Source organism: Pygocentrus nattereri, chromosome 20, assembly GCF_015220715.1.
Source record: "Pygocentrus nattereri isolate fPygNat1 chromosome 20, fPygNat1.pri, whole genome shotgun sequence".
Taxonomy (NCBI): Eukaryota; Metazoa; Chordata; class Actinopteri; order Characiformes; family Serrasalmidae; genus Pygocentrus; species Pygocentrus nattereri.
This window is the reverse complement of record NC_051230.1, coordinates 15,433,363-15,446,153: the sequence shown is the minus strand read 5'-3', so window position 1 is coordinate 15,446,153 and position 12,791 is coordinate 15,433,363. Positions and strand designations below refer to the sequence as shown.

Here is a 12,791-nt window from a genome sequence, read left to right as displayed (position 1 = left end):
ATTACATTTTCAAAGAAATTATTATAAATGAAATTATAAATGATTGTTTAAAAACCAATATTAGAAAAAAAGTATTATTTTTACAAGATGAAATTTATCTTAGGGTTTGGGACAGACAGCTCCAAGCAGGAAGTACCCTATAAATGATGATTCTTTATGTTTAACTTTTTCCTATCTCAGTTGATATTTTGACTTTAAATATATAACATAAACCTTATAAAAAGGTCTGAATACTTAATATTTTGAATTTTTTCTGACATCTGATTAAATTAGAAAAGACAAAGTAGTTCCACATTTAAACAATATTATGAATAACTATTAACAAAATATTTTGCATTCAACATTTCACATATTGTGCTGCACTAAATCCAATTAAACAGTACTGATGATATTCACAGTGTGCTCAGAAAAGCATACTGTGATGTAATTTATCATGATAATGATACAGTCTTATTGTCCAGTAACAGCTAAAATGCTATTTATTACTTCAATGTAAATGGGTGAAGCTAAACTGCTTTAGGTTTAATAGGAGGATGTATGTAGATGTGTTTGTTTTTGCTACCCTACAAATACAATTAATTTCAAATGAGCTGTTCTGCAGCTTATTTTTCACATATAGATTGCATAGAGTGAAGAGTGAATTATTTAACAGTGTTTATATTCCAGTGCTTTGTTTTCAAGCATAATTACATTTTATATGATGAGGCATTTTTTTAAGTGTTGCACAAAAAAGTCAATGTTAAATGTCTACAACTTTCGAGGAGAAAATTACTTACCGGCAAACTTGACATGGAATTTGTTTTCGGGTTTGAGGATTTGGACATAGAGAGGACAATTCGGAGCAAAGTCTTTCACTGCCCAGGCCCTAAGGATAGTCTGATGGTCCTGGAAAAAAAAACAGAGACAATCCTTCTTTACCTTTTACTTAGCAAATTAACTTTCCCAATCACAACAGTTAGTTTAAGTTCTTTTGTATAATTAAAACGATATAAATGCAGGTTGGGATTTACTTCAGTAAACTTCAACTCAGTGCATCACCAACATTTAGGAAATATAACTGATTTTGATCAGTCAATCATTACAATAGTGACTGAAAACAACGATCTTTACTGTAAGAGAGTGTGTGTGTGTTTGTGTGTGTGTGTGGTAATATGATGAAGTCTAATTACAGCTGCAGTGCGGTCCACTTCATTTCTGCTGCTGAGAATGAAGCAGGCCTCTGCATCATCCATCCTAAAGGGACAGAATCAGAATCATATTCAGAATTGAGCTTTTTTTGGCGAGGTATGCTTATGCATACAAGGAATTTGGTTTTGGTTACAGAAGCTCACAGTGCACAGCACCCAATGGACATTTACATGTACTGAATATAATAAAATACATATAAAATATAACAAAATAAAATAAAACATTCATACCTACCATCACTCACACAGACACATATGGTCATACCTGTAAACCTTACAATGTGCAAATTATGAGCCTAAAGTTAAAGTGCTGAGTGCAGCAGCAGTTAAAGGGTGTAAAGTGGCAGAGCAAGGGATCGATGAGGTGACAGTCAGATAAGTGGGGTAATATGGCAGGTAAGTAAGATGCTAGAACAAACACTGGTTTGAGACGGCATTTCCAGAGGATGGAGTTGAGTTTGATGATATATACCAGTACTTTTGAAGTACAGTTTGAAGCTGGAATATTGTTTGTGTAGTATTTTAACTGCTCAAGAAACTGATTGCTTGTGTGAAGAAGGTCCTTTGTAGCCTGGATATCTTGATCCTCATCTGGCTGAAGCGCTGACCTGAGGGAAGGAGCTGGGACAGGTGGTGTCCGGGTGTGATGGCTCTGTGAAGATGTTCTCTGCTGATCAGATATTATTCTGTACTAATCAGCCTTCTATTCAATAGCAATCACACTGATCAACCTCAGTATCACTCAGTCTGATTGGCCATATTAACCAGCAGTCTGAAAACTGTTCTTTGTTCAGATGAGGAACAATTACGAAGTTTCAGCAAAGCATTGTTACCTGCTCATAATGTCTACCCTGGCCATCGAAATTGTGGGGATATCTAGCTTTTCAAAAACCTTTTTAACACAAATGAACTGTTTTCTTGGTTGGTTTGCAATAAAGAAAACACAGACTAATTAGGCTTACTTTGTGCAAAATAACACTGGTATACGTACAATATTTGTGACAGTACTACCTGGGGAACAATCACAAGTGCACACAACATATCCCCTTGTTGTGGGTTCACCACTCAAACCTTTAAACCAAAAGATTTTCAGTACATGCTTTTATTTGGGAAAAGAAAGCCGTCAAATAGGGATGCATGCTGTATTGCATTTTTCTTCTCATTGCCATTGGGGTTTCTGCAATAAATGCATTGTTAAAGTCTGGAGTAACACAGCAGATCAAATTACATTATTTGTATGGTGCAAGAGTGACATAGAGATATGCATCTAAAACTACAGCAGGGGTCAACGGCAGGACTGCTATATTCTTTTTAGAGCAAATGACTTAACCACGCTGCTATAAAGCCACTTGCAGAAGCCCATTTAAGCAATAACTGCTGAACAAAATGTGTTTTCAGCTCTAACTTTGAACTAATTTGAGATTACTAAAGTTAAAATTAGGAATCAAGTTTTTCCTCTGACAACAGCAATACAAATATGCACTGTCCATTGGAAATTATATATATATATATCTGAAGGCAGATCTGATCACATGTGTTCTGTCTGCAAGTGTGTGGGTTTATATAATTTATAACCCTGCTCCTTAGAGGTGTTGGTCCAGTAGAGAAGGCCAATATCGCACCATGATGGCTTCTCCTGTGGGCCAGTGGAACCAGTGTCACCCAGCCAGAACACAGGCATCCATAAAAACCCAATGGCCTGAGCAGGACACATCTCTAAGCATGATTGTGATTGAAAAGTATTGACAGAACCATAACCAACATTATTCTCTCTTCTTTCCCACTATCAGTATCCAGGGCTGTCTAGTTTTACACTATACTTGCAGATGAAGGCAGATGTAAAGACAGTTGTATTGGATTTTGCTGAGCAGTGAAGCTTTTCTGAAACATACAGCAGTCATATAAAAGAGAAAACTTTATCTGGAACATTGAGTAATTCTTCATGATCTGCAAAAGAGGTCATTGTTTTGCCCAAAATCCCTTAGACTGACAGAACTGCAGTTGTTTCATGAATTCACTTTACCTTAAGCCTCCAGACCCAAATGTAGAACAAGCAGTTATGCTCTGGGGGACAGAATGACAGAGCCAACTGGATTTGAGGAGGAATAAACAGTGAATGATATAGCTTATGAGATCGATACATCATGTCAGGCTTTCTGTAAATGTCATCAGTGATCGATATTGGAGACCTCCTATTGTATTCAACTGGCATTCAACAGTGTGACGAAACTTTAAAAGGACATTTTTTGACAGCAGGGGTTTAATAATGCAAAAGAAACAAGCTGGGTCGTGACTATTTAAGCTGCACTGGCCTTCTTTTAGCAGAGACGTAATAGCCTCTCCAAAAATTACAAACATCAAACACTTTCTGGATCTAGCCCAAAGCATCCATTTGCAGCTACTTATCAGCTATTGAGACACTTTTCATATTCCAGAGTGTCAGAAAACCATACAGGATGCACCTAAAGAGTTTACTCTCACACCAACAGTGGAAACACTGACTTTATAAAGAGCATGTCCTCAGTTGACATTTCAGCTGCTCATAAAAAGCAACATTACCACTACTTGTTTGGAATCAGTTATCATATTAATGTTTTTTTTATTACAGAACATCTACAACGTAGATAAAACATTATTTTTTACTTTTAGCAGTGGTCTCAAAGGTAACATGAGAGCAAGGGTTGGAACATGAAGCCATTGCTGTTGTCACAGGAAATCAGTGCTGAAAAACTAACTGAATCTAAGAGGTTCTTGCAAAGAAAGCTTACCATGTCCACTTATACAATTATGTACTGCTTTTAAAATTACCAGAAAAGAAAAAAATAATGACTCATCATGATTATATTAATCATTTAGCAGCCATCCTTTTTAGATGGTTTAATTCAATATTCCAAATATTATATATTTGCTTATCATATATTGATTATTAATATAGTCACCGTCCAAAGAAATCCATATATCTCCATTTTGGTTGATTTAGATTTTTCTACAAATTTCATCACACTAGCTGTCCTTTATGTTGTGTGAAAATTTCATGATGTATGGACGAATAGAAATGCTCCAAGATCACATGGAATAAAACCTCTTTACATTAACTAAAGAATGTTTTTGCCCTCTCCTGTAAAATTACTATTGTGGAGATACTTGTTTTTCTTTGGACATCAAAGGTATATAAGGCCATCAGTATCAATTACATTAGTAATTGAGTAATTTAGTAATTGTTTTGATGATTATGCAGGTTTCTTAGTCATTATACAATCATCTGGAGTTCACTGCAACATTTTGATCACATCTACAATTTCTTCAAAGTGTTTAGGCTCCATAAAAAAGATTTTAAACCTGTGAATCTGAACAGGTCTAACATATTAGAATCATTTTATACAGTGCCTAAAAAGCACTCTTGTTACCATCTGAATAAACTGCATCCCTTATTCATTTATTACTTACCATCAGAAAAGTTGTAACAACCAGCAATAATACCAGATTTGCTAACTTAAACTTAAAATTACCCCAGCAATTAACTGAAAACGTAAGTAAAAGTACTCAAACATTAGTGGGACAAGCATTAGTGTCTCTTTCTTTTACGTAGGTTAGTATTTAGCAATTTATTTGTTAGAATATAATAAAGCACAATGTTCTTAACTGCCTAACTAAGCCTTCTAAGTTAAAGCACTCGCGTTCTTTTTCTTCATGGTCTTCTCATGTTCTTTTCAAACAATAAAATCTACCAACTGCAGGCCTTCATTCTTAGAAGATAAACCAAATAATCATTTCAGGCTGTTATCCTAAGGAGACAGACCAGATGATGAGACTTCAGGCCCTAGGTTTCTCACTGAGATGTTAATTGTGAATTAATCCTGACAGGCTACTGAGCACTTTACATCACTTAACATGCTTCACTTAATGGCCTTTTAGATACAGTGATTCACTGGCTAGATCAATCTGTCAAGCAGAGGCCTGTCAGGCATTTCAAAGACCTAGAGTGTCAAAACTTACAGGTGAAATCTGGACTGAATACTAAATAACTTCAATTCAGAACAGAAGTGCAATAATAAAATGTACTTTGGCCCCTGCATTTCAAATGACAGCATATTTTAATCAAATTTTTGAAGCACTATAATATCATCTTCAGAATGCGTATCAGAATGCTTTCAGCACACCCACGTATACCCTTACGCTAATGAAGCACTCTAACTTACTTGGCTCTCATCAAATCCTGGTCCTTCAGTGCAGACCCCTGCAGATAGATGACCCTCTGAGACCACAGAGGAATCTGCAGCACTCGCCGAACTTGGATGTCCATCTCTGTGGGGCAGAGAATGACCACGTAGTAATCCTATAAGAAAGAAAAGGTATATTCAGCGGTTTCCATAGATCCAACATTACTAACCAGAAACCATTAGCTTATATCCACAAGAGAACAATAAACATTAGACTTAGGAGACTGTCCAGATTGCTGGCAGTTACAGTCATCTTCATTTCACCAATGAAGGCCTTCAGACAGAAGCTTTTAAATGCAGGTTGTATAGTTCTTATTGCTACAAACAAATTATTTAAAAGTAAAAATTACTATGGAAAATAAGTGAGTAAAAAGGCTCTATGATTTAGGGTCTAAAGGTGGTGATTCAAGGTTAGAATCAGTGGTAATCAGTTAGAATAATATACATCATATTTGTGTATTTAGAGTTTTTAAACATTTAGGAATCATACCAAAACAAATCTGATTATAAAAAGTTGGGACAGTATATGAAATGCTAATAAAAACAGAAAGCAGTTATAAGTGAATTATGTTTCACCTGTATTACTTTGACGAAAGTACAAAACACTTTGTTGTTTTATCTTATGAACTTTGTGTTTTTATAAATATATGTTCATTCCAAATATGATGCCTGCAACACATTCCAAAAAAGGTGGGATGGGAGCATGTTTATCACTGTGTTACATCATATTTGCTTTTAACAACACTTAATAATCGTTTGGGCACTGAAGACACAAACCAATCCAGTTTTGAAAGGGGATCTAAACTTTTTTTTTTCCCATTCTTGGGTTTTTCAAGTCTTCAGCTGTGCAACGTATGGAGCTTTCATTGTAGTATTTTGTTTTTATTGTAGTATTTTACAATGCACCACATGTTTTGAATAAGAGACAAGCAGGTAGGCAGCACCCACACTCTCAGATTACTCTGCTATACTGTCGTAACGTGCAGTATGTTTCAAAGTGCTCTCATGTTGAAATAAGCAAGGATTTCCCTGAAAAAGACAGTGTCTAAAAGGCAGCACATGTTGCTCCAAAATGTATACATATCTTTTAGCATAAATAGTGCCTTCACAGATGTGGAAAATTAGCTATGCCTTGAGCAGTAACACAGCCCTGTATCATGACAGACCCTGGTAACAGGCTTTTGAGTCGTTGTGATGTCAGGGATATACACTCATCATGGAAATACAGGAACACACAGGAAGTTGTGTTAAACATAAAAGGGCTTACACAGCTTTTCAAGATGGACATTTAGCTAATATGTTAATTGTTTACATATTAGAACACTAGATTCAACAGCTAACTATTTGCAAAATTCTTAGAAAGTCCCGTTATTATTAATGCTAGTCCTGACAAACTTTCTTCTCAGCTTTCCTGGTAGCATCTCTAACACTTGTACTTAAAGAATTGTACTTAAATAGTCTAGTAGCATAAAACATACAATTTAGAAGCACCCAGATGAGTACATTTAAAACATTTTTCATTTAAAAATAAATTGGCCTTACAAGATGTTTAGCAAACATATGTGTTTGAAAACTGATGAATTAAATCCTAAATCACAAATGTGAGTGCTGTACAGTACTTTTATTAGTCTAAATTATAAATTTAACTAAATAAAGTTAAGAAGTTATTGTTAATAAAGTTATTGTTTTGTAGTCTTATTTATTGTTAGACATCATAGTAAAATGATTTTAGCTAATTCAGTACTGCAGATAAAGTTTAGCTTACTTTAGAACCAGTATAAATCTGCCCTTTCGTTTAGTCACTGAACTGTGAGTTCAGATTTTCTCAAAGTTTAATCCAACACTTTTTCAGCTTCAAAAATGAAACAAAGACAGCACCACCCTCCAGATGATCAGGATAGCATTTGACAAGGATTATACATTCCTCACTATCCCATGTCCACCATTTCATAGTCAAAAAATTCTGCCTTATTTCCTGCCACTGTCATTCTCACTGCTGGCGTGTTTTCAGGACATTATCCTTGACTGAGAAATGAACACTTTGAGATGACTGATTTTGCAAAGAGTCAATTCATATATTAGCAACAAGTAATGCAAAAAAATTGATGAATTGTGATGTTCCACAGATGTACCTGCAGTCTGGGATGAGCATAAAACTCATTGAGGAAGTCCATAAGGAGGTCGATCTTGAGGGAGCTGACACAGAGAACCACATGTTTCTCTGTCTGAGCACGATGTCTGCTGTAGTTCCCACCAGACTTCTGCCTTTCCATCCACAGATACGCTAACTCCTCAAACTGGTACAAGAGTAAAAAGAATCAAGTAGATCATACTTAAAAGATTAATATAGATAAAGAACTTCCTTCTTTCATAATATGGAATTGAAATGTTCTGAGCACTCAGAAATTTCACTCAGATTTTCATTGTGTTTTTTTTTTTTTTTTTAAACACCCTGAAAAAATACCCACAAAAGGTTTTAATTAGTACCTGACTGGTTTGACAATTTTATAGCAGACTGTCTAAGGTTTTGCTCTATTGTTTGGACATTGTGAGCTGGAATCCTGGCAATGCCGATGCCAAAAAAGTAGGTTATTATCAGAACGTTATGGACAATATTTTCATCAATCCGGATAAAACCAAGTGTTGCAAGCAAAGGCTGATGAACAGTAGTTTACAAATTAAGTACAGCTAGCTGACAGGCTAAAAGACAGCTAACAAGTTAAACAACTCTATTATTAATATCATAGACTTAGATTGAAATACTTATGATTCACTGTAAAACAGCAATAGAAAAGTCTAAAGAATGTCATTCGAATGGCTCAAACGCTTCAAATGTCTGTGTTTCACTCAGAACTAACGTCAAACTCAGGCTAAATACCAAACAGCTCTGTACACCCTAAATAGTGTGCTAGCTATGGAAGTTTAGAAATGCTAAGCTCTACAACCAAGTAGTGCACTATTTGTCAAGTATGGATGTGGCTGAATCCCAAATGACCATTACTTAGCTATTTTATGGCCTGTTGGGTTGCAGGATCCAGTATTTAAATTCCATACCATTTGAGATTCAGCCCCAGCATGAGAAGAGGGGTGCCATTAAATCAGTGCTATATAAGACTCATGGTGGTCTTTGCATTGAAAAGTGCTATATTATCATATGTTCATTGATACACGACAAAAAGTTGAAAGGTTCATGAAATAACTGCAGTAGTGATGGGTCTATGGTTGAAAGTACAAAGCATACTTTTTGTCAGTTGTTCCTCCAGGTTTGTAAAAAAAAGTAGCATGATCTTAGCTACCTTTCTCTGTAAAGTTAAGTTTTGAAGCTGTCCTGAAACTTTTATTGGACAGTGTCTACAAACAGGTCTATAAACTTTTTACTGAAATTGTCTTGTCATACCTGCAACGGCAGTACCACAAGTGCCACACATATCATGATGACCACCAATAGCTGTGAGGGCCAGATTCTCGGGGTGACATCTCCATACCCCACGGTGGAGAACGTGACAATGCAGAAGTAGAGAGAGTCAAACAGGGAGAGGTTTTTTCCTGCCCGCTCCAGGTGCTGAATCCCACAAGCCCTGTTTAAGAATTTTAGAAAACATGTTAATAAATGTAAATGTTTGTGGAAAGTCCCTCTACTTTTCTTCAGAAAAAAATATTGGCCCTTTAAAAAAAAAAAAAAAAAAAAAAAAAATTTAACATCGATCAGAGGCAAAATTATGATCTAAATCACACAGTCAGTATCCTCCAGTGTAAGAATCCAATGCCTAAACTCATATGACTTTGTGACAAACAATAGTGTGCTAATAATATTGGACTTGACTGAATTAGCATTATTGATTTGCACAGCTGTCTACACCGCCTCCCTATTCAGTGCAAATAATGAAATGTCAGAGACCAGGTTGGAGTGGAATGGAGTATAGTGCAGATCAAAGAGCTCACCCAGTGAAGACCAGGCACAGCAGGGTGCAGATGAGTATGAGAACCTGGTTGAACATGGCAGAGTGGGTGCGCTGGATGGCACGATGTAGATCATTCTGTGGGGGAGAAAACAGCTTGGTTACTGTGTTCTTGATATAATACATTTACAGAGACCAGTCTTAATTAACAGTTAGAACCCCAAGGCCTGCATGTTGCATGTGTGCATGGCTGCTTTCTGGCCTTCAGTTTATCTTACAGATACTTATCACAATAATCAGTAGAACTTGCCCCTTTTGAGAATGCGATCATCAAGTTGTGTCAAAGCATCAGCTAGTAGTCCAGCTAAGAATCACAACAAATCTGCTCTAGCCAGGGCAGATTTACTGGCGTGTAGAAAAGTAAAACTTAGTAATCCAGTTAAAAGAAAATAAATAAATGCACTGCATATTCTGATATGATATCTTTGTTCTGGTTCTCCATAAACATCATATGTTTTGAACCAGCACTCTCTCCCGATACCTCTGTAATGTGTGTAATGAGGACAGAACAGTATCAGAACAGTCCTCCAAGCATTCATAAAAACAAATAAATCGTCTTATGCCTGATGTTTGATGCTGTCTGGTGTTTAAACCACTGGTGAGCAAGAGACAGACAGATGCAGCTTGTGGTGGTTATTTTTGTTACAGAGGGGGGAAGGGGCTGATCAGGTTAAGACGTCTGCTATAGCAGTAACAGTTCACTTAAATACAGATAAAATATAAAGAAAAACAACCAATTAAGCAAACGTAATTAAATTGTTTATTGAATTACAACTTAATCAATTTAATATTAACTTGAAATTAATTCACTCTTACAAAAAGATCTAGTGCTCAGGGTTTTGCCCTGAACTTAATTAAGTTACTTAAGTTTAATTTAATTAACTAGGTAACAGGTACTTACAATAGAATATATATAAACAAAAGCTTCTGAATAAAGACATATAATACCGTAATAATATAACACAGATCCTTTAGCCTACCAGTTAATTACTAACTGGGATTTTGAAAAAAAAATGATAATAGATATTAAACAATACAATAGTTAAGCTGAATATTGTATTAAAATTAAATTCAAGTAGAGTAAAATTACTTTGATTTAAACATACTCAAGTTTATAAAGAAAAATGTATGCAAGTACTGTAAACTACATCACAGAGCGTGTAAATGTCATAAATGTAATACAATTCAGTTCATCTGTTAATCAGTTCACTAACCCTAACCCTAACTCCAACATATATATTCTAGAGCATCTAATGTTCTACACCTCTTTCTACTTTTCTTTACAATCGAATGGAAAACTAAGCTCACAGATGATGAATTTATGATCATTAAGATGATGAATGCATATTAGAAATGCTACAACTGTGCTGTTTGCTTTATCTTCTTGATTGTGGTGTGCTGCAAGGGTCAGTACTTGACCTGTGTGTTTTTTTTTGTTTGTATTCACCCTGATTATTTATGCATCTAAATATATTTTAACTGTGATGGTATAAAACTAGCAGCAAAGCCTTTTATAACACCACTTCCACAATTTAATTTATATCAAACTGTTACATCAAAGAATAATTTCTATGGTTAATATCTGTTTTTTGTGGTTCACCAGTATCCATGGCTCTGTGTTTCAAAATGGGATAAACTCCCTGCCAAGTTCTCCTTGGCCGTTTGACCCAACCATCTGCCAGGAGAGAGAATGTTGGCGCATTCTCAAATTCTGATCATTGATGACTCACTCTCATGTTTCTGGCAAATTATAAAACTAAATTCCATTTACTGCTTCCTGAACTGGTCAGCATGGAGATGACATTAGACAAAAGCATTGTTGATCTACCAGCTGTTCAACTGAATATTTCCGTTAGTTGACTAATCCTGGAGGTTGTGGATTACTTACAATCATGTTCTCCAGTGCAGACTTGGCAAGCCAGCAGTTGAGGAACACGGGGACAAATATGTTCCTCCATGGGGGCCAAAAGATCTGCAGAGATAATGAATATTCAATATAATGATTGGCATACTTTTATTGATCATAAAAGTGCCTTTACTATCAATGTGCAGTAGAGAAGAGTGTGGCACACCCTAACACAATGGTTTCTGCTTAATAATGTAAAAAAAGCAGGATTAAAAGCCTACAATTCTCTGCTAGACATAAAATATAAACGTTGTTTCCAGCAATAATTCTATAAGAAAAATTCTGCTGAAAACAGGGTTCATTGTCATGGATTGAGGGACTAATTTTGACAGTTGCCAAAAGGTTTAGTTAATCAATACAAAATACAAGTAATTTGATGTTGTTTGAACCAGATGAGCTTTCCAATATAAATAAATAAACATACATACATCAACATAGATATGATTAGTGAAGAGACTGTCATGCGACACATTTATTTTTGACTACAAAGTAGCACAACAAATATCAGCACAATAAAGTATTTACTTGCCATTTAATAAAATACTTTACTCACATTAAATCTATTGTACATTAGATGAATCTGTGCATAAACAACTTCCAAAAACGGGCTGAACTAAATTCAATATCCATATTACATTTTTTTGTGCTCTGCTCTCCAGTATTAGCAAAAAAAAAACTGAGAAGGAATCAGGTGAACAGGTGGCTTTTGATAGGTTGGGGGTTTTGAATGTAACTATTGAAACTTTTTGGCTTGTGTACTTCACAAGTAAGTCTGAAGCTGCAGGTTCTTCTAGTTCCATTCCTTTTATACACCATAGCACCTTGTTGCATTTTGAACATGACTAACATTTAAGTTGTAAAGGTAAATATATAAGCATTTGAGTTGTAGGATGTTTGGGTCCAGGTGTAACTTTCCTTGGAGCAGAAAGCAGAAACAAACAGTAGAACATCTAACTAGACCTTTTGTTTAAGTGTACAGCCGTTCAAACAGTGTAAGGTAGCACATGTTCAGTGTAATGCATCTCAATTCGTTTACCACATCCACTGCTGTAGAGAGTTTGTAATGAATAACTTGCCATCTGTTCCAAAGGAATGTACAACCTTTAATTTGTTCCCTGTCAAACTTGCCGCTGGCTGCATAACTTAGTTCCAATTGTTATTTGATTAATTTCATCATCTCCTTAGTAATTTCTTTTCATGACTGGTTTGGGATCATACAGCGCAGATCTCTTATGGATCTCATGTCAGTAGCGATCTCTCATCTAACATATTGGAATTTCAGCATATGAACCACTTACTGTAATTATGAATGGCACTGTATTGATCATCTCGAGGATGAAGGAGATTTGGAATATTTGTTCCCAAATGTTCCCCTGAAACAGAGCACAGATTAACAAAATCATTTAGCCCAGGCGCTGACTCTCAGTATTCCATTAGTGGAGACCAGGCCATCACTAATGATCCCCTTGATAGCAATTATGTAACATTGTTATGCTGATGTTGAAATGCTAATGTTGCT

General features: G+C 35.6%; 1 protein-coding gene across 18 annotated transcripts in view; it reads right to left on the bottom strand.

Annotated features, from left to right (window-relative positions):
• Positions 1-12,791, bottom strand: part of LOC108423613 (potassium channel subfamily T member 1-like) — a 134,711-nt gene that overhangs the window by 41,671 nt on the left and 80,249 nt on the right. For all 18 annotated transcript variants that reach the window (XR_005129233.1, XR_005129234.1, XM_037531850.1 and 15 more), the window contains 8 exons: positions 12,571-12,645; positions 11,255-11,338; positions 9,350-9,444; positions 8,805-8,985; positions 7,540-7,704; positions 5,387-5,523; positions 1,170-1,233; positions 777-885 (listed from right to left, as the gene is read on the bottom strand). Coding sequence is in view for 16 of the 18 variants with exons in the window: in XM_037531850.1 (XP_037387747.1) it covers positions 777-885; positions 1,170-1,233; positions 5,387-5,523; positions 7,540-7,704; positions 8,805-8,985; positions 9,350-9,444; positions 11,255-11,338; positions 12,571-12,645 (910 nt within the window). In the remaining 2 variants the exon portion in view is untranslated. The remainder of the gene's footprint in view (positions 1-776; positions 886-1,169; positions 1,234-5,386; positions 5,524-7,539; positions 7,705-8,804; positions 8,986-9,349; positions 9,445-11,254; positions 11,339-12,570; positions 12,646-12,791) is intronic.